We start from the raw sequence: 22,141 nt of genomic DNA, 5'->3' as shown, positions 1-22,141 counted from the left end.
TCAGACCTCTCAACACTAATGGCTAAACACTCAATGGAAGTTATTTATAATGTCTCTTTCTGTGTGATTTCTAAATAAAGCACTGCAGTGATGACGTATTTTACTAGGCCAACCCAGAAGTTAGCATCAGCCTTGTTCCCTCAACAAAAACCCAATAGGATTTTTCCATTGGCCTTTGGATTATTGCTGAAAATAAGATCTGTGACCAAACAAAAGTTCAAAAATTAACACAGGTTTTTATGAATTTTGAAGTCTAAATGTAATCAGCTGAAGTAAATATGTAGGCTATAACTAAACCAAATTTGCATGAGTTTAATAGTTACATTTCCCTCCACCTATTTTTATGCACATTTTTGGATGTTGCATAAAAAACATTTAAAAAAAACATTGGATGGAAACTGCAAGATGACCATACATTTTTGTTTTTATCCAATAAGAACATACGTTTATTGCATAAACTACGATGAAAACACGTTTACCGAATAAATCCCTCGAAGCGCAACAAAAAAACTCATGTGACTTTTCCTCAACAGTGGATATGATTGGATAACTGGACTAACCGGTGGACTAATTTCATTGCACAGCATCTCAAATGTCGGTTTGATTCTTCTGAAATCTGTCAGAAGTCTGTCATCAGAATGATTTAGTTTAATTCCCTCCCAGAAGTGTCTCGCACGATTGAGTTCCCAAACACCAGGCATCTGAACGCAAGATAACATGACAGCGTTTACTGCGTTTCGTCTGCATGCTCTGAGATGTAAGTCATTTATAATATAGGGGCAAAAAAGAGCCACAGTGACTTCCCCAGTTGCAGAAACTTCCATTTTTATTTCAGATATTTTGCACCAATAAAAGACCTGGGTGTTATACTCGATTGCAACCTGTCTTTTGAAAATCATATTTCATATGTTACAAAAACAGCCTTTTTCCACCTTAGAAACATTGCTAAGCTACGTAATATGCTATCAGTTTCTGATGCAGAAAAGTTAGTTCATGCATTCATGACCTCGAGACTAGATTACTGTAATGCTTTATTAGCTGGTTGTCCTGCATCCTCAATAAACAAGCTACAGTTAGTCCAAAATGCCGCCGCTAGAGTTCTTACGAGATCAAGAAAATATGATCATATAACACCGATTTTATCATCACTGCATTGGTTACCTATAAAGTTCCGTATTAATTACAAGGTATTGCTACTGACTTATAAAGCCCTAAACGGCTTAGCTCCAGTCTATTTAACGGATCTTCTATCGCCCTATAATCCATCGCGCTCTTTAAGATCACTAAATTCAAGGCTTTTGGTCATACCTAGGATATCCAGAACCACCAAAGGAGGGAGAGCATTTTCACATTTGGCTCCAAAACTCTGGAATAGTCTTCCTGATACTGTTCGTTGCTCAGACTCGCTCTCCCAGTTTAAAACTAGATTAAAGTCGCATCTCTTCAGCCAGGCATTCATATAATCCTACAGTTCAAACTACAATCCGTCCTCTAGCTCATAAATGCCAGAGGAGAACTGGCCCCCGACTGAGCCTGGGTTCTCCCAAGGTTTTTTTTCTCCATTAGGTCACCTGATGGAGTTTTAGGACACCATTAGGTCACTTGATGGAGTTTTTCGGTTCCTTTCCACTGTTGCCTTTGGCTTGCTCAGTTGGGGATATTTTGGGGATATTTAATTTAATTTGATCAATCAATAAATTCCTCTTGAAACAAACTTTGTTGTATTATTTTAATTTAATACTGTGAAGCTGCTTTGATACAATCTGTATAGTGAAAAGCGCTATACAAATAAACTTGACTTGACTTGACTTGACCAATGTCCCAGGAAGTGACTATTTTGTTCCTTTAACGCTGCTTTAATTTTTATGCGATATTCCATTTTTGGGCACAAGTCAAATTCGCAACTTTGGACTGAAACATGGCTACTGTCACCATCAATAAGCCTTTGTTTGCGTTAGAATAGTTTGCAAGAGCTCGATTATAAACACAACTAGGCTGTGAAAGCGGACTTCTGAATAGATGAGTTTTCCTGGGGTGCGTTTCCCGAAAGCATCGTTAGCCAACTATGGTCGCAAGTTCCGTCATTATCAGCATAGAGTCTGTGTTTCCCAAAACCATAGTTCCAACGAACATTCGCAAACAGCATCGCATAGTTGTGTAGTTGGAACGACAGCTCTCAAGCTATGGTTAGAAGCAGAGTTTCTTGCATGACATGTGGACTCAATAAATCCTTATCTTGAGCAAAATAAGCAAGCTGACATTCAGAACAATCTATGTATTTTATTTAGAATATATACAAATGTCAATTAAGTCTTTAGTTTGTCAAGAGATTTAAAGTGTCGTAAAGTGCGTACGTGCTCTACTATGTAAGAACGAGCCTATGATTGAATCTGGAAATAATGCAAAAAATTGTCCTCAGATGCCATGTCCGAAATTTAGAGCAAAACATCTTACATTAATTGGATATTAAAATAAGTTATTACTCATCCACGTGTGTGACATCATTAACCAACGTGGTTGAACGACCACTTTGCGACAATATGGTTTCGGGAAACAGTCGTGACTAGCTAGTTGATTTCTTCAACGATGCATCGTACTGTGATAGTTAAGCAGCGAGTTATGCCGTTGTACTGGAAACACACCCCTGTTCGGTGTGATGGCATTTAATGTCCGTGACAAACTCTGTAGTCCCATTTAGCAACTTCTCAGCGACAGCCATTTTCAAAACAAGTAAAATCACACGGGGATAGAAGTTATGCATTTTATGCCGTAGAGTAAAATGTGAAAATATCTTGAGGCATTTACCAAAAACTCAGGATGATGGAACTGTAAGTGCAAAAATACTAGATCATTCCTGTGTTTTGGCCTACGAAAATATGTCATTCCTGCGGCACTCTATAATATCCCCCACTCTTCTTATAGGATCCTTCATCATACCCTCAGCCCACCACTCAGGATCTGGCAGGTTACTGGGACCTCCTCCAGCTAGCCATCGAGGACGTGAGAGTGAAGTTTCAGGACCTCCAGCGGCTGAAGGACTCGGGCTGGCGGTTGCCTCCTGAGAAGAAGGTGAGAGTGGAGATCCGCTCTGCTCCAGTCACTGCACAGCTCCACTCCAGTGCCAAAACAGCAGCGGGCAGGAGAACCGCTCGTGTGCTGGGTCCCAGCAACTCTCTGCCATCACACAAACACCTCAGCAAGAAATGGAACTAAACTAGAGGGGGGAAAAAAGACATGCATGTTCTGGAATAACAGCTGATTTACTGCCTAAAGACCTGCTCATTTGCTTTGAGATATTAAAGCCTAACAAATATGTAACTAATATCTCTGTTTTCTTTCTTTTTACTGTCTGCTGCTTCCACAATTTCATGCTCATCCTAAAAAAACTAATCCAAAATCATTCTTATGTTGCAACTCCATGGTGCCGTCTCTTCTCCGTATATGTCCTGGTCTCCATCCTCTCTGCTTGTACGTGTGCGTTTTCGGTGTCCTTCCCTGCGTTCCCGTCCATCCCTGCATTGGTCATCCATGCTGTCACGCCACTCCCCCGCTCTTCCTCTCAGGAGGACAAGAAGGTTCCACCTCCATTACCAAAGAAGCCCATCGGTGGCGTAACGGGCAGCCTGAGGGCCGACAGCACAGCCGAGGCAGGGGGCATGCTGGTGGTCTCGCGTGGACGTAGCGTCCCAGAACGGGAGAAATCGCTGGACCTGGGCGAACGGCAGAAGCTGGAGACGCGGCGCAGGCTGCTCCAGACCAAACGATCCGCTTCATTCCGCCAGAATTCTGCCACGGAGAGCGCTGACAGCATCGAGATCTACATCACAGAGGCTCAGACGAGACTCTGAATCAGTCAGACACCCCGTAAACAACCACCACGGCTCTTCTCTGGCCCTCTGCACAGACGTCCATGTTACAAATCGGCCCGAGAGCGAGCGCAATTACTCACTTTAGCGTGATAGATAACTACAGATGGCCTACCAGTATGCTGCTGGTGTTTGGATGTGAGCTTACACGTTTTATTTCATTTTTTTTGTTGTTGAGCAAGTGTTATTATTCTCACAAAAAAGGGCTCAACCAGCACAACCAAGTGTTACATGATTGAGACTTTTGTAAGTCCACAAAATATATACAAATTTAAGGACTGTTTTAATGAACCACGGCAACACATACGGGTGCAATATCACATATTAAAAGGATCTTATCTTGTAATTTTAAATAATAGACATTGTTTTGATATAATCTTGGCAGTGTATGTGTTTGTTAATTGATTCCACAGTGCGGCGGACGTAGCCCCTTTCACTGTGACACTAGCGCACTCTTGTGGCCAGAGTGGAGCAATGCACCCCGATGTAAATGTGGGCCTGAAACTGAATGTCTTAGCAGCGCAGTAGTAAAACTCAACAACGTTTGCAGTAAAGATAAATGCCTTTTTTAAAAAGCCAGTTATCAAACTGTCACAGGGATTTGTCTCCTGTATAGTGCAATATCACTTTGCAATTGCATTCAGGCTTCTGAGGGGAAAAACATAAAAACACACACACACACACACACAACAAAACCATTCAGGCTCTGAGGCAACAACCACGCTTCCTGAAACAGGATGGTCTACATCATAAGACTCTTCAAAAACAGCAGCGGTTGTCCGAGGGGTGCAGAAGACAATCCTTAATTTCACACTTGACCTGCACACTGAAAAATGATCATTCAGAGGGAAAGGGAAGCATCTTGTTCATTTCACCCCTCTGCCTTTTTTTGTAACAGATGAAAAACGTGAAATCAATGTAGCTTCTACATTTTGCCTGAGTGCTTTAATTTTATTCTTTTTTTTTTTTAAACTGATTTGTTCTTTTTTTTATTATTTGTATTTATTTCTTTTTTTGGGGGGAGAAATTAATTAGTTCCAGTTCCATTGTCTAGTGGTCTGGCCCACAAATTCTTTCATGTAGTTATTATTATATCTTATTGTCATTTCCCTCTTTAATTTTGTCTGAGGCTCAAACTAAATAATACACTTTAGATTATTTTAGAAATAAAAGCCTGTGTCCACTTTACAAAAAAAAAAATGCTGTGTTAGTTTAAGTGGTGAAGTTTTGTGTTTATGAAAGCAAGGAAACATTAATGAAAATATAATGTGATAGGAAGAATGGATTGTGTGCATTCAACTTTTAATTTGGATGAAAGCAACCTGGAAACCAGATTACACAATCATTCTTGCAAACTCATTGTCATACTTGTTTTGTTTTGGGGGTTTTTTGAGAAAAGGAAAAAATGTTGATTGCATGAACATTCGGTTGTTTTTGGTATGTTTAACCATGGAATAAGATGGAAAATATTTTATTGGGAGATGTATATTTTATAAAGTACATTTTTAGATTAGCAGATGAACATATGTTGTCAAAAGTGATGTTCAAATATGTAAAGAAAAAATGCTCTGTGGACTTTCTAGAAGACTTTAGACAGAATCGGGTTGCTTTCCTCTTATTTCTTTTGTCAATCTTGAAATGGACTGGTTAAAGACTTTTGACAAAAGAACAGATGGTTGACTGCCACTTGCCATGTTGTCCACGGGCGAAAAATATAATCTGTTTTCTGTCTTGACTATCTACACGTGCCTAACAGCATAGTGTGGCTTTTTAAAAAATCTAACTATTCAGTATTATATTCAATGCAAAATATATAACTCACACAATATGTATTGCTATAATAATTTGATTTGTTACACCTCATCCAGCTAATAACCACCTCACACTGGATGTTTATGTAACCTGCATGCTTTTATTAATCCATAAAAAAAAAAAAAAAAGAACTCTTCTATCAAAACTCTAGATCTGTATCCTGTCTGGAAAAAGACATGAGTATTTATCTATTTATTTACAATAACTACATACACATTTCTGTATCTTAATCTCATCTCATTTATTAGTCTGACAGTTATGTCAGACATTTGCAGTATGTTTTTTATTTTTTATTTACTGTTGCCAATCATCTCCTTTTTATTTATTATTTATTTATTTATTCGACATATATTTTTTTAAACTTCAAAATGGTTGTATTTACGGTCAACTTACACGTTTTTGTTTTCCGAAACAGCGAGTCTATGCGACAGAAAAGCACAACAGATTTCCTCTTCCACTGTGAAGGACGTCCTGCCTTCTCAAAACACTGAAAGACTATGTTTGACACGCCGTTGGGGTTTCCAGTGCGAGAAATAGGATGATCTCTTATCAGGGCCATTTGTTTTTGATATACCAACGAAACTTAATTTCAAGCAAGACTGACTGACCACACTTCCCCCCCTCCCCGCCAACTCGCTTGCCTTTTTAGGCTCAAATGGACTGCTCAGAAAGACTATTTTGATGGCCTTTCTATTCTAACCAACATTTTCCAATGTAACTGGATTGATGGAACCTAATCAAATACAATATTAATAACTGTGTCTCTTGCTGCATCATGTAAAGCTTCCCATGTCAACACATGACCCGATCGGTATGTTGATTGTCGGACACCTGGTGTCTCTGAATAGGTCAGAATGGATGGCTGAAACTCTCTGCCATTGCTACTTTAAACTGAAAAACGAGTCTCAAAAGTGTTGGCGAAGCCTCTGTATGTGCCGTAACCAGATTTAGCTAGAGTAAGTGATGAATATTTCTTCGTAGCACAGAGGAGCTTGTAGCAGTGTGACGTAGACGTTACGTTGGATTCTATACCACATTACTGATCACTGGAAATTACATGGGTCATAGACTTACAAACAATTACTGTGTAATTACAAATACCTTCTCAGTTCTGTTGTATTATGTACAGTAAATATATCTGTTGCAATTGAAGTTGTTGTTATTAATATTCAATGGATTGTTATGATGATTACTGGTATTATTGATAATTTCATATATAATGAAGAAAAATGTTATTGCAGTTATGACTATGAGAAAATCTATTCTGTATTCTCCAGGGTGCTCACGTGTAAAGAGCCACCCGATTTAGATTTTATTCTTTTGTTCGTAATTGCTGCTAATGTAGAAAATAGACGAGATGAGATCAATTGAAAAATAACAGCTAATATTAGGCCCATCTCCTCTAGCATTTGTGTGCAAGATATCACATGACGGCAATCGTCAAATGAACATACAGATCTGAAGACTAACTTCGACTCTCATAATGGAAAAAAGAAAGAATATTTGGGCAGTTTATGATGTAGCAAAACAATTCTGTTCTGTTTCAAATGTTCATTGAGTTACTCATAACAGAACATTGTGGAAAATTTGATTATTTTGATTTTTGCTTGTTTTCTTTTTCTTTTCTTTTTTTTATACAGTGCCAAGATAAAATAAGTTGATTTTGTATCTATGCTTTTTACATCATTTTACCAAACTGCAATAGCTTACTGCCACTTCACCTTTTTCAATATATTATTTCCAGATTTGAAATAAATCTAACTCTTTTACTGGTTTGTTGAAACGAAAGGGTGGAGGGGGTGGGTGCCTTATGATGAATAATGGCACAGCTGAAAAATTCATGGATCATGTTTAGTCTTTGTTTTCTCGCCACTGATGTACAGCTCAATGTCTAGCATAAAATCAGAGAGATGGCACACTGTGATGTGGTAAACATAAACAGAATGTAATATTGTAAACGGTTGTAAACATTTTCTAAAAATTATTATAAAGCTATTTTAGCAAGGTAAAATGACTGCTGTCCAGTTAGTGCTCTGTTATTTTCCTGATATGTTTGCCTTCATATATTTCACACGAACTTCAGTACTTAGATGTTAAACCTTTTGAAAAATCTGTTTAAAACGTATACTCACGTTAGAAGAAGTCTCTGTTTAGGCCCGTTCGCCAGGAATGATATTAGCGCCCACACCAACAACTTGATATTATGCTCGCGCTGGAGTTAGCATTCGTCTGCTTTGCTGCCTTCACGTGCTATCGGAACTATCGTAAATATTGAGTTTCCTAGTCGGAAATTGGATAAATGCTCTTTCAAGTCGTATTTACTACAGGGAAACTCGGAAATAATTTTGAGTTGCCGTTGCCGTGCCATAAGCGTTAAACATGGCGGAGGGTATATTGCTTCTGTGACAATAGTATTCTTTATTAGTTGTTTTTTCCCCTGCTACATCGAAATTTAAAGCATATGTTTTATACACTGCGAAAATAGCATTTGACTGAAATTCCAGAATTGTCAGCATCTCAGTGAATGTTATCGATGATGGGAAGCTACATTTTCCGTAACTTTTTTGGGTTAAAATTATCCAAAATATATTTTTTAGCAAGTACATAACCAGTGTTCAAAACTATCTGCTTGCCTTAGCTCGATTCAAAACGGTAAGCTTGTAATAATGATTTTAATTCCAGTGGTACTGGTGGATTTCCGCGGGAAATTCGAGCATGTCTTTGCGTCATTACGTCACTCACATACACATAAAGAAGGTGTCCCGGTGTTGTGCCGAATTTCGACCCCCTGCCAAATTATTACCCCCCTCGTTGAAGTCAGTACCTGATTGCCTAATCCTAACCCCACCCCTAATCCTAACCCCTCCCCTAATCCTAACCCCTCCCACACAACTAATCCTAAACCTACCAATACTAGGGGGGTAATAATTTGGCGGGGGTCGAAATTCGGCACAACACCGGCTAGTAGGCTATATTGATTGTGAGGATGTTGGAGGTGGAGATTTATAGCATTTTCTCACAGCACTTGATACAATTAAACTTATCAATTTGATGGCGGATCCAGAAAGGTTCCCAGCTAACAATTTTTGGTTCCCAGAATGTTATCAGAACGTTCTTATTTGGTTCCCCCAAAAAATAACCGAACGGGAACGTTAGGGGAACGTTCTGTGTTAACTGGGTTCAAACGATAATCACGATTCCTATTAAACGTATCAATTTGATGGCGGATCCGACAATCACAATTCATGATTTCTATTATTTCCGACAGCAAAGTACTTTTGCACGACGAGCTCATAACGATTTCAGAAGTGGGAAGTAGGACCTTTTCGATTCGATAACACGCAAAGCTCGAGCTCTTGAAAGCTGATTGGCTGTCAATGTTTTGGTCAACATCATTAATTAGATTTTTTTCTTTTTTTTTATAATTCTGAAAGTGATTCCAACTGTATTGTTCCTGTGTCATTATCAATATCCCTGTGGTGGACTTCCCTATTCTCATAAAATTAGAACGATTATTACTTACTCATTGAATCACTCATCAACCGCTTTGTAAAAAAAAAAAAAAAAAAAAAAAAAAAAAAAAGCCACTATGCTCGGAGAAGGTTCATTTGTTTTTCCACGTCATTTGGAACCAGTTGGTAGAGCAACAATAAATAAAGAAAATGGCAAGTTGCTTTAAATGCAAGTTACTCAATATTAACTTACCAACTTACAATATTCTTGTATAGAAGCAACCTCATAATCATAATTATGCTGCCAATGGTCTGAATACATTAATATTCACATGGCATTCCGAAAAGCAGACTTTTGGTTGCATATTATACCCAAAATGAAAATTGTGTAATTTACTTGCCCTCATGTTGGCCCAAACCACAAAGACTTCGTTCATCTTTGGAACAAAAGGTAGTAAGGTATTTTTAATGTTTTCATTTTATGAACACTAAAGCTCAACCACGCATACTTCACACAAGAATAAACTTAATTGGACGTCCATAAATTACACCCGTTCATATTATAAAGTGATCCAGTCTCTTCAGAAGTTAAATAATTTCACCATAAATTATTTTTACAATATCCCTTTATAAGATTTGAAGTTAATTTTGGTTGCATGGACTGCAGATGGATGTAAACTTGAGAATTAAAAATATCTCGAGTTTGGAAGGAAGGACATGAGGGTGAGTGAATGTATAAAAAGTATAAGAACTGTCTTTTTTTGGGTCAACTATCCCTTGTATTTGTCCAAGATTAGTGGGGGCAGCAAACTACTACACCACACTCGGTATTAAGAAAAAGAATGCTGACATATAGTACAAAGGGGGAAATAAAAACTTTAATTGACCATACAAGATGAAAATACAAAACAAAAACAGTAATTTCCAGTCCCCTTCCTAGATATAACCATATCAGAATGTGCTGAGGTGAAAAGACAGAATAATGGGCCATTGCCTTTTGGTCCTTGTTATGGCTGTGTGCCTTTCCAACCATGGTTTTTTCTCAAGGAGGTGCAGACTGATGTACAGAAACCATTATGCAGGGGACTTATGGGTAAAATTTGTAGATACAAGACACAGATCTATAAAAAAACCAACATAAATACAAACGATCAGGCCAAAACGTTGTCGTCGGAGACCACTGCATTATTCCTGGGTCTCCATGCTTTCATCTTCCCCCTCTCCACCTTCTTCCAATGCTTCATCCTCCTCTTCCTTGCGCTCTGGGGGTTTCTCATAGGCTTTTTCAGATGGGGTGATGATCACTCCATCCCATGTAGACATCTCGGTGGTGAGATCTGCAGATGAGCACCACAGACAATTGGCTTAATGACACAGAAATATTGGAACTGCATAAATTTTATCTGGAATAAACCTCAAACACTCACAACTAGCATCTCCTTCAAGGCCCAAGATCTTACGGTATCCTCCATGAGAGAGAACCCTCACCAGCGTTTGGGCTGTGAAACACACCATGTCCTGCAGAAACAAATGAATCAGATTATCTGATTTTAACATTAGAATGGTGCATTACCAGTTGACTCAAATCTGTATTACCTGCTGCTCCAGTGTCATGACAGTGTGAACACGGAAGTTCCCGCTTTCACACGGATCAGTGATCCCTACAGAACCTGGCAGGAAAAGACCTGCAGCGAGCATCTGAAGACAGCGCCTGCAATACACATGCTCATTTCACCCCAAGATCCAAAAAAAAGATTGATGCCCATAACCACAAGCAATTGGTTAACAACAAACAGGAAGTTCTGACTCACCTGTAAGCAACATTGAGAGGCAATGGCTGCCTAGAGGGGTTGTTCATGACAGCAGAGTGACCCTGTGAAGAGAGCAACATTACATCAGTTGATTTGATATCTGTAGTGCAGAAAATCAAGTTAGACTATGACAATGGTGCCCACCAGCAGATCCAGAATCCAGGGCGTGAGAGGCTCAAATCCAGGGAACCGGGCTCGAACGTCTTTCAACAAGCGGATCAAAACTTTCACACTGAATCAACATAGAAACCAAAGTAAGCCACAACAGACATTTAATTCATTAAAAAAGTACTATGGAAGTCAATGGCTACCATCAACTGTCTACCAACATTCTTTAAAATATCTTTCGTGTCCAACAAAAAAACAACTCATACAGATTTGGAACAACATGAGTGAGTAAATGGTGAACTATGCCCTTTAAAGCCATTGAGATACAACTATCCTTACGTTGACTGAGAAGCATTCTCCTCAAACCAGCGAGCGTGACGAATGGCTGCCAGAGCACTTTGCAGAACCTTGATGTCCACTGCAAAAGGAATAGAAAGGAAAAATTAAAATTAATTGTTAAAATTCTGGCAGCTATATGGCCGATAATCAATTTGTGTCAGATGTTGGAGATAGTTTACCCAAAATTTTAACAATCCTCAAGTTGATCCAAACCTGTATGAATTTATTTCTTCTGCTGAACACAGATGATGATATTTTAAAGAATATGAATAACCAAACAGTTGGTGGTAGCCATTGACTTCCATAGTATGAAAAAAAAAAAATATATATATACACTATGGAAGTCAATTGCTACCATCAACTGCTTGATTATCGACATTCTTCAAAATATTTTCTATGTTCAGCAGAAAAAAGAAAACCATACAGGTTTGAAACAACTTGAGGGTGAGATGACTTTTTTATTTTTGGGTGAACTATCCCTTTAAAATTCTGCACAATGTAGTCTAAAACCAATAATAAAACAACCAATCATTTTTAATGCCAATGATGTTAGGCATTACTACAATCACTGGATATTTGTTTTGAGATTTGATAAAGGTAACAGTTAACATTGTTAAATTATTCACATTAGATGATAGGCAAAGGTAATATAATCGAGAAAATAGGCTAGAACCAGTGTTTTAAATTAAATATTTGAATTAAATATACAATGTCAAATTAACAGCTGTAGTGTTTGAGATGGTGACTTACAGTGGAGCTCTGGGTCTAGTTTGCGCAGGTTGGGTGGAACCGTGGTGATGAGGATTTTTACCGTGGCATCGGCAGAGCTGATCTCAAAACCGGTCTCGTTGGTCAGCATGGACAGTACTGAAGAAAAGAGGAACACATGTCATTGAAAATGCAGGCAAAGTAATTCGATTTTCCCCCATTTTGATTACAAATAAGTTTTTTCTCTCCACTCTAAACGGCTTGCCAGATAAAGAACAATACTCACCCTCAGAAGGGTCCTGTGTACGCAGGGTCTCAACTACTTTGTTTCCCAAAGCAGCGACAGCTTCCACTATACAAATACACGGAAAATAAATTACAGGATTATCAATAAACCAAGCACTCTTGGGATAGAAGTGACCCACATATACAACTAAACAGAACAAAACCCATGAAATGATACTCACAGGTGGGTAAGATCTTCAGGATAACCACAAGGTCAGCTACGTTGTGTCCTGTCGTCATGGTGCCCTTTTTATACGATCCCACTTGTCTTACTTCCTCAATTTGCTGCAGAGGGGATTGTAAGACATTAAACATTTATTCTACAAAAGTAATATGGGGAGATGAAGATTGACTTATTGAAATGCCTTTGCCTTCTTACCACTTCAAAGTTTCCAGGTGCCACGATTAGGTTGTCAATGACATTGTTAATCTTAGTGACCAAGGACAAAATGGAAGCCTGCAACAGAATGAAAAAAACATACGGCCAAATTATTTCAACTAACTCTTCTAATACATATTTAAGAGGTAAAATAAATATGGAGGATGATGAGGCTTAATTTACTGATATATGGTTTAACCCACACATGGAGGACTCATTCAAGTGTTTTGGCCATTTATCCTAATGGAAAATCATTGTACCTGTTCAGAAGGGTTAGGAGAAAGGTCTTGGTTCCTCTTCAGCAGACACTCGCTGAAAGCGGTCTCATCAGGAGCCGGCTTCACTCGAGGAAAGGCCATCTCACACTGTAACAAGCAGTTCATGAGCTGGAGGTGTAAAGGATTAGTTTCACAAAGCAAAGAATCAATGTAGAAATGCACTTACAACATAGAAGTCAAATGGTATGTGAGGAACAAAGGGCCGATACCTGAGAAAACAGAAGACATGGCATGTTAGACCAATATAAAATGAGTCAGAAAATAAAATATAAACGCATACACATATACATACATATAGGCTATATATATATATAAAATACAACTCACCCTTGGACCAAACCTCCGCGGGAGCCGAATCGGCCACCTCGGCCCCTGCCACGATCTCCTCTGAGAAACACAAAAACAGTAACGTTAGGCTAATTGAATAAAGGGAAAAACACAAATGCTATTCCTTTTAAAAAACAATAAATACAATTTAAATCATCCAGCAAAATCTCAAATCGTAGTCAAAGAAGCGAATCTTGTTTTACTATTGGGAAACCAAAAACAATCACAGGTAAAAAGGAGCATCATTGTTCATGTGAATGCTCGGTTCTTCATTCATTCGTTCATGAATGAGTTAACGAACAATTTCCTTGATAGAATACATAGCGTTTTACAAACAACAAAATAATAGGAGTTAAATCCAAATGCATCATTAATCAGTTTTAATGCAAGCGCACAAATAGTAAATATGTCCCATTTCTTTAATCTATAAAATGCACACCACGGCTAGCAGAGCAACATGCTAACAGACACCGGGCTAGCATAGCATCAAAATAATAAGAAATACGGCGATTTGATAAACCTCGGCTTAGTCAAGCAGTTTATATATATATATATATATATATATTTTTTTTTTAAAGAATAAAACAGTTGGAACCTCATTGCGTAAGACGTTTTGTCAGCTTAACAGGAACACGCTGATGAGAAATGCTCTGCCTCCTTCTACAGCTCACCGCCGATCTGCGTTTGCCTGACCGGAAGTTTCTTTTCAGAATAAAAGTCCTGGATAACAGTCTATAATAAAAGTCCTAAACAAAATCCTAGTAAAAGTCACAGTAGTCATTGACAAACTGAAAAAATATATTAATTGAAGAACTTTTTAAGATTTGGCTTAAAGATTTTAAAGTCACCTATCAAGTAAATTTGCAATTTATTATTTTAACTGTACGGACAGTCAAGATGTAGCCTACTCACTTTTTATTTATTACAGCACAAGATGCTCTTTTAATCATATCAGATCGTCAGCTTTAACATAAACTTACTGCAACCGAAGTGGGCGGCAAACCAAATATACATTCTGAAAAAATATAGATTTTTTTTACTCCAATTTCTCTGGTGATAATATTATTTGAAATTAATTATAAATACAATTAGAATTAAGCAAAAAAAACAAAAAACAAAACAAAAAAACAAACAGTTTAACTATTATCACTATATATTTTTGGACCACATCATACCCCACTCTATTCAGCAGGAATTTCATTTTTTCTTTCCTATAACACTTAGTACAAGTAGGTGTTGCACTGAGGTCTAGATTGTGACACCATGTCAGGGGTGGACCTGTACAGTACATACACTGCCTTTATCAGAGAAGACCAGGCACACGATATTTTGCCACCCACAGCCAATCCAACAGCTCAATGATCCAAAACTGTGTCATATTACGTGAATTACGTAGACATTATGCATGTGCTGAAGTGAGATAAGATTTGTTTTTGCATGTCAGAGTCACTTCACTGTTATTACAGCAATATGCCTTCATCAGGAGACCACAACATTTTACAGAATTAATTAAATCCAGTAATAACACAGAAGGTAAGAATGTTTGTAACAATTTTATAAAGAAAATATATCAATCACTTGTTTAGTGATATGTCTTAGCTACTTGTCCTGTCTACTTTGACGAGTTGTGTGCTTTTAATTCAGTTTAAGTTGAAGAAGAAGGAAAAAGTCTACAATAAATACTATTTCTGCCTCTTTAATTCTCATGTATAAACAAAATATATAGTATTACCTTGATTAAATATTTTTAATGCATTGTTTTTTTTTCTCCATTTCACAACAAATGAAAACTTTTTTCAAACTTTATAAGACTTACCTTACATACACACTTACTTAAATTTTTTTCTATTAATATATATTGATTAATATTATTTTGTTATGTTTCATTTATTTTTGTACTGTAGTATATTATGTACTGCAATTAATTTGTATTCATTTTCAGATCACAATTCACACACCATCATCTATTTAAAAAAAACATGTAACAAGCAGCAATGGCAGAATCCAGAGACTACGGTAAAGTTCACAGAGCACCACTTAATTGAATCAAAGTTTAATTTATTGCAATTGTATTGTGCATAGTTTATGCATGTTCTCCTTCAAATGTTGTTCTTCCCAACAGTTGGAGATTTCCTGACAGAATTCAAGGAGCAGATAATTACAAGAGCGACTCGGGTCAGTGACATTGCTGAGGCTGTTATCTCCCAAAGTCTGATCCATGAAGTGGCAGCTCAAAAAGTGGAGGCTGCTCCAACCCAGCAGGAGGCAATGCGGCTCCTGTTTGAGGCTTTGGAAAGAGAGCCAGCCCTAAACCGAGTGTCCTTCCATCTCATCCTGAGAATGACAGAGCCTGAATTGATTCACGAACTAGGTTAGAAAAACTAATAGATTTGTGGATTTTAGTGGCTAGCAATAGTGTCAGTCATTTAACAAGAACCGGATCTGTCCGATATGCAAATTATTTTCAACAAAACAGGTTTAATCATTAATCTTTTTTTTTTTTTTTGGCTTCAAAGCCATGGTAATTATAAACTTGTCTCTATAAACTCTTATGAAGTGGTATACAAAATGAAACTTGCATGAAGATTCTTATGGTAACATAACATTTATGTACATCAGGGCTCTGAACCGGTTCAAGGAACGAAAACAAAAACTGGAAATGACTGAAATTTGAACAGGGACATAGAGAAAAACTAAATTAACTGGTTAATAACGTTATTTTATCATTCTGTTTAAGATTTTAATTTGGCAGTCAACCAATAATAAATTCAAACAGTACGGCCTATGCAAATGTGACGTTGACGCATGCAACGTCAGTGAAATGCCCACGCTCAGATATCAAGTCATCCTATGTAAGTGACAAGGCAATGTGCTGGCATTAGCGGTTGGATCGCAGGAGTTTATCCGAGGATATGTGACTGGCAGATTATATCCAGCGTGGTAAGTTAGGAAACCATAGAAAATTGCAGGTTACTGTAGATCCTCTACTATTCAGGAAATTTTAATTATTAAAAATTATGAAACACTTTTTGTCAAATTTAGTATAGTGGCTATATGTATGGTCAGACACTTATATTATATGTTATATTATACAACATTTTCCAAAATCAAGCTCAAATGGAGTTACAAGGTTTTTCACAAACAAATGGTCATTAGAATGGTCACATCTGAGGCAGTAAGTGCATCACATTAAGTTATCGTCAACTTACAGGTTACAAAGGTTATTGTAGCTATATGAGGGCGCTCAGTTTTTACTGTCGTTTGAAATATTTGGCAAAAAGCTTGCGTTATAAAAGACAAAGTGTTACGCACAGGCTGAATTGGCTGACTAGATAGCAAATACCAGAATAAGACACTCTTCTCCGCGCCTCAAATAAATAAAATATTAGCCTTTACACACACCGTGTTTTGAATAAAGAAAACGCTGTACATATTTAAAGAACTAGTTTTTTTATTTGCCCTTGCACTGCAAACAAGCAGAGACAGGCTCCAAATGCGTGCAGGACTGAAGCGGGTGGGAGCTACTGTAGGTTTTGCCAACAGTTTGAGGATCCACTCGAGTTATGAGGTTTAGTCACAAGCTCTTAGTATAAAGTTCAATTCAAGCTTGTATAACAATAATAAATAAAAAAAGTTATTAACCGGTACATTTTCTAATCAAACCGATATCGGAACGATTATGTTACAGAAAGAACGCATGAACTGAAATGTTAAAGCAACACCAAAGATTCTTTTGTACCTTAAAATAATATTTCCAAAATCATTTCAGTGTTTCATCAACTCGTAACAGGGTGAACGGCTCTTCTGCATTCGCTTTGTGACCCTCTATCTGCTATAACCGCACTATGCAAGTTTGCCAGATCGGGTAGCGGATCTGTAGTTCGAATGAGACATAAGATACTACAAATTTGATTTGCTTTATGGCAAGCGTTATAAAAAATAGCAAGCAATGTCATTATTTTGTTTTTCTTCGTTTCTGATGTTGCAATACATCATACTTTCATAAAATCATGCAACATACTCTACCTTGTCTGTGGACATCGTTATTTCCAAAGCCAGTGCTGGATAAACAAATAGCGTGCGTGCGACGGTAGGCTAAATTATTTACGACAGCGGTAATGGACAATTCCGCTTCCAACCTGTAGGGGGCCGAAGAGGAAAAGTGCTTTGGTGTTGCTTTAAAATACTGATTCTGCTTGGAGTGAACTAATGGGCCTGATGTAAATTATCTTTTTTTTTTTTTTCAGAGTGGATACAACGCAACAGCAAGCACACGCAAACAGAGATAGGCAGTCCACTCAGTTCTCCCAGAGAAAAAAGAAAACAGGATGACAAGAATGGGCATACAAGAAACATTCAGAAGAGAAAAGACTCACTAAAAAGGCGTAAACTGGAGACGATGCGTGCCATTGAGCAGATCGAGAAACTTTGGGAAGGAACCAAGCAAGAAAGGACTGAGATAGAGAACACGAGACAGAGGATTCAGCGACAGCAAGATGAAATAACTAGGATGACCACAGAGAAAAGTCAACTTGAGAGAACTATTACTCACATGAAAGCTGAGATGGACCACATCCGTGAAAGAATGGATCGGAATAAAGAAGAGGTAAACCGAGAGAGGGAGAGGATAGAGCAAATGAGAGCTGATCTTCAAACCGAGCAAACCACCCTGGAGCAAAAGCATGATGATATCATGAGAGAGAGACAGAATTTGGAGATGATCAGATATGAGGCTCTGAGACAGAAGGAGGAGCTGGAGAGCAACCGTGAAAGCACCAAGTATGAGATGGAACGAATGGAACAAATGAAAAGTGCCATACAAGTTCAGATTAATGAGATAGAAATGAAGATTGACGAAACACAGAAAGCAAAGGGTCAGATGGATCAGATGAAATCTGAAATAGAGGAGGAAAAAAAAGAGTTGGAGAGAAAAAAGGATGACATCAAGAAGCAAAAAGACCAATTTGAGCAGATTAAACTTGACATACAGCAAGTGAAGATGGAAATGGAGCAAAGGTGGCATGAAACTGAAAAAGAAGGGCTGGAACAGAAAGCTATAATCCACAGAGAGAAAGATGAGCTGAAATACCTGCAAGAAGAGGTTCAAAGAGCAAGAGAAGAGGCTGAAAGAAACAGAGAGTTCTCAAAACAAGAGGATGAGAGAATAAACCAGCTGAGAGCTAAAGCACTTATAGAAAACAACCTCATTGAAAAGAAATGGCAAAACGTCTTAAGAAAAGAAAAAGATCTGGAAGAGATGAAACATGAAATTGAGAGAGGCAGAGAGGAGTTGGTAATGAATGGAGAGCTGGTCAAAAAGGAGTGGGAAAAGATTGAACAGGCCAAAGCGGACATACAAAGTCGCATGATTTCTATGGAGGGCAGAGTTGAGGAAGTAAAAAGAGAAACTGAGAGGCTGAAACATATGAAAACAGAGATTCAGAGGGACAAAGATATTCTAGAAAAACAGAGGGATGATACACGGAAAGCTAAAGAAGAAATGGAGAAGAAGAGGTATGAGATAGTGACAGAGGAGCTAGAGCACAGAGCTCGACTGCAGAGGGAGAGAGATGAGCTGGTGAGTGTAAGAGTAGAGATACAAAGGGCTAATGATATAGAGAAAGCAAAGATACTGAAAGAGAAGGAAGAAAGTGTTAAGATAAGAGAAGAGGCCAGACAAGAAAGAGAAATGACAGAACTGATCAAAGCAGAGATCAAAGCCGAAAAAGACAGCTTGAACCGAAGACAAGAGGAAATGCTGAGGGAGAGACAGGATCTAGAGAGAATTAAACATGAAATGGTCAGAGCCAAAGAAGAGATCGAGAACAGTCAAGAAGTCACAATCCGGGAAAATGAGAAAATGGAAAAAATTAAAGCTGAAATTCAAGGGCAAATTGAAGATATTGAGAAAAAGGTTGAGGAGATCCAAAAGACTAAAGAAAAAATGGAGGAAACAAAAGCTGAGTTGGATGAAGAGCAGGAGGAGCTGGAAAGAAAGAGAGATTTGGTGAGAAGAGAGACCAAACAGTGCGAGTTCCTCAGAAGTGAAATCCTAAGAGTAAAGGAAGAAATGGAGAGCAGGTGGCATGAAACTGAGACAGAGGAAGTCGAACTCAGAGCAAAAACTCAGGATGAGCTGGAAAGACTGGAAAAACTGAGGGACGAGGTCCAGAGATCCCAGAAAAACATTGAGTACAGCAGGATGGAGCTCATGCATTGGAAGAACAATCTTGACAAAATGAAGGTTCAGGCAGAAGAGGACAAACATGCCGCTATCAAACAGATGGATGAGGCTAAAGCAAAGGGAGAAGAGTTGAAAAGAACAATAGAACAGATGGAGAAAGAGCGAGAAGAGATTAATAACAGCAGAGAAAAGGCTAAACAAGAAGTAGATGAAATCAAAAGCATGATAAATGAGCTACAAAGACAACAGGCAGAACTAGAGAACAGGATTAGAGACGCAAAAAAAGAAAAAGAGGATGCAAACCATGCCAAACTTGCAGTCCAAGAGGCTGAGATGCTCCTAAAAAAGCAAATGGAAGAGTCAGAAAAGAGACGGTATGAAACCATAACAGAGGCGCTAGAGCAAAGAGATGAAATACATAAGAAAACAGAGGAGTTAGAACAAATAAATGAAGAGATACAAATAGCCAGACATGAGCTAGAAAAGATGAAGAGTTCTGAAAAAGAGATTCTACAGAAGATGTTGGAGGATACACAGCAAGAGAGAGAGTTCATTGAGCAAATGAGAACAGCTGTGCTTAAGGACAAGGAAGATCAGGAAAAGCTTTTAGTTAACGAGAGAGAGGAGCTTGAACAGATTAAATTTCAGGTCCAGAACGAAAATAAAGATCTAGAAAAACTAAGGTATGAGATGATGAGATATAATGTAGAAGTACAGGGACAAAAAGAAGAACTTGAGAAGATCAAAACTCAGCTAGTTATTGACACAGAGACCATGAACAGAAGCAGAGAGTTAGTGAGACAAGATAGAGAGAAAGCTGAACTTTTTATGCTTGAAATCCAAGAACAAAGAGAGGATGTGAATAAAAGGTTAGAAGAGACAAAAAGACGAGAGGATGCTTTGAGGCAGATGAGGGAGGACATGGAACACGAGAGAGAGGATCTGGAGAAGATTCGCATGGAAACACTGAGAGGGAATGACACGTATGGAGAGGTCAAGGAGGAGATTAACAGAGTGAGAGCGGAGATGGAAAGGTTGTGGGATGAGGCTGAAAAAGGAGAGCAGGAGGAACGTGAAAAGATGAACAGGGAGAAGGAGGAGATAATGAGGAAGATGGAAGCTATGAAGAAGGAGATTGGTGAGATTGAAGACATGAAGGTGGAGTTAACAAAACAGAAGAAGGACATCAATATAAAGATGGAAAAGGCAAGGTCAGAAATGACTAAACTTGAAAAGATGAAAGCAGACCTCCAGAGACAGAAAGAAGATATTGAGAATCAGATGATGAAAGCAAAGAGTGAGAGATACCAGATGGAACTGATGAGGACTGAGATCTTGAAACAAAAAGAGGATGTTGAAAAGAAAATGGAGCTAGCAAAAGCGGAGATGGACAAAATGCAGCATGTCAAAAATGAAATAAAAAGACAAAACGAAGAGCTGGAGGAAAGGATGCAGAAAACCAAACGAGAGATTGGAGAAATGGAGCTGATGAAGAGAGAAATGGAAGGGAAGAAGAAAGAACTTGACCAAAGGATGAAATTGACCATGAGGAAGAAGGATGAGATGGAACGATTGAAGATGGAGATACAAAGGGCTAAAGATGAGATGGAATGGAAAAGAATGGAGACGGAGAGACAGAAGAACGAAATGGAGCAAGTTAAAGTTGAAATCCAAAGAGCGAGGGAGGAGTTTGAACAAAGGGTTGAGGAGAGAGATTTAGAAGAGGAGAAAGAACAGATGAATCTCACAATCATCAACCTTATTCGGCAGACCGAGGCGACAAGAGAAATGGTGCGCAGAACGAAATTCCAGATTGAAAACCGAATGGCAGGATCTCAGATGGAGACAGCAGACCAAGAGGTGATGAATGCTGAGATGCAGAGGCTCATTCTGGAGATCGAACACATTCGAGAAATGCTGCGAGGTCTTAAGGGTGAGGTGGAACACAACAAGGACATTATGAAAAGAGAAAGGGAAGAGATGAAGTTGTTGAAGAATGAAGTTCAACGAAAGAGAAGAGAGATGGAACACAGAGAAGAAAAGATTATGAGAGAACGAGATGAACTAGAACTCATGAAAAATATGATGCAGCAGCAAAAAGAGGAGCTGAAGGAGAGGCTTGAGGATACCATTAAAGAGAATGATAAGGTGGAGCAGATGAGAGAAGATGTGAAAAACACTTTGGTGGATATAGAACAGGCAAAGGAAGAGATAAAGAGACAGAAAGAACTCATTGCTCAAGATATGACAAGCAAAGAAAAGGTAAGTCATAATTTACATACATTTGACAGATGCTTCATAATATTATCTGTATTATCAATATTGTCAGTAGCAACTGGACTCTTAAACTCAACATGAAGCATTTGTAACCCATTATACTTCCATAATGTAACAAAATGTAGTTAAACAGGACAATCTTGAGAGTAAAACGAGAAAAGAGAGTAGACGTACACCTCACAATGAATCATACAAATAAAAAGGGAACATTTTGATTTCATGTTGACTTCAAAACAAGTTTGAAGAACATTTCGGAACATTTTTTTCCCCCATGTGAAATTCAAGGGACTTTACATTTAATTTTACTAAAGTATT

The 22,141-nt window shown here is 38.2% G+C and overlaps 3 protein-coding genes across 4 annotated transcripts in view; 2 read left to right on the top strand and 1 right to left on the bottom strand.

Moving 5' to 3' along the window:
• dlgap3 (discs, large homolog-associated protein 3) overlaps positions 1-4,829 on the top strand; it is a 173,746-nt gene extending 168,917 nt beyond the window's left edge. The window contains exons 11-12 of the mRNA XM_082187043.1: positions 2,923-3,069; positions 3,564-4,829. Of these exons, the coding sequence (XP_082043169.1) occupies positions 2,923-3,069; positions 3,564-3,848 (432 nt within the window). The 3' untranslated portion in view covers positions 3,849-4,829. The remainder of the gene's footprint in view (positions 1-2,922; positions 3,070-3,563) is intronic.
• A 5,157-nt stretch (positions 4,830-9,986) lies between these two features.
• Positions 9,987-14,077, bottom strand: ilf2 (interleukin enhancer binding factor 2). The gene is made up of 14 exons (XM_082187108.1): positions 13,961-14,077; positions 13,366-13,425; positions 13,205-13,247; positions 13,021-13,125; positions 12,761-12,838; positions 12,564-12,666; positions 12,383-12,448; positions 12,139-12,255; positions 11,389-11,467; positions 11,086-11,173; positions 10,942-11,003; positions 10,727-10,841; positions 10,558-10,648; positions 9,987-10,467 (listed from the first exon to the last, which is right to left on the bottom strand). Exons 1-14 carry the CDS (start codon positions 13,963-13,965, stop codon positions 10,316-10,318), a joined length of 1,164 nt encoding a protein of 387 aa, XP_082043234.1. The 5' UTR covers positions 13,966-14,077; the 3' UTR covers positions 9,987-10,315.
• Positions 14,078-14,742: 665 nt separating this feature from the next.
• The window catches only part of LOC309511724 (uncharacterized protein), a 50,500-nt gene continuing 43,101 nt past the window's right edge, over positions 14,743-22,141 (top strand). Inside the window, exons 1-4 of one of the 2 annotated variants that reach the window (XM_082186995.1) lie at positions 14,743-14,898; positions 15,308-15,381; positions 15,488-15,736; positions 17,613-21,811. In XM_082186995.1, the coding sequence (XP_082043121.1) occupies positions 15,360-15,381; positions 15,488-15,736; positions 17,613-21,811 (4,470 nt within the window). In that variant the 5' untranslated portion in view covers positions 14,743-14,898; positions 15,308-15,359. The remainder of the gene's footprint in view (positions 14,899-15,307; positions 15,382-15,487; positions 15,737-17,612; positions 21,812-22,141) is intronic. The other variant, XM_082186994.1, reaches the window with a different exon arrangement.

Source organism: Leuciscus leuciscus (assembly GCF_965113295.1).
Source record: "Leuciscus leuciscus genome assembly, chromosome: 12".
NCBI lineage: Eukaryota > Metazoa > Chordata > Actinopteri > Cypriniformes > Leuciscidae > Leuciscus > Leuciscus leuciscus.
The sequence above is the reverse complement of the archived record's forward strand: the minus strand, read 5'-3'. Positions and strand labels throughout refer to the sequence as shown.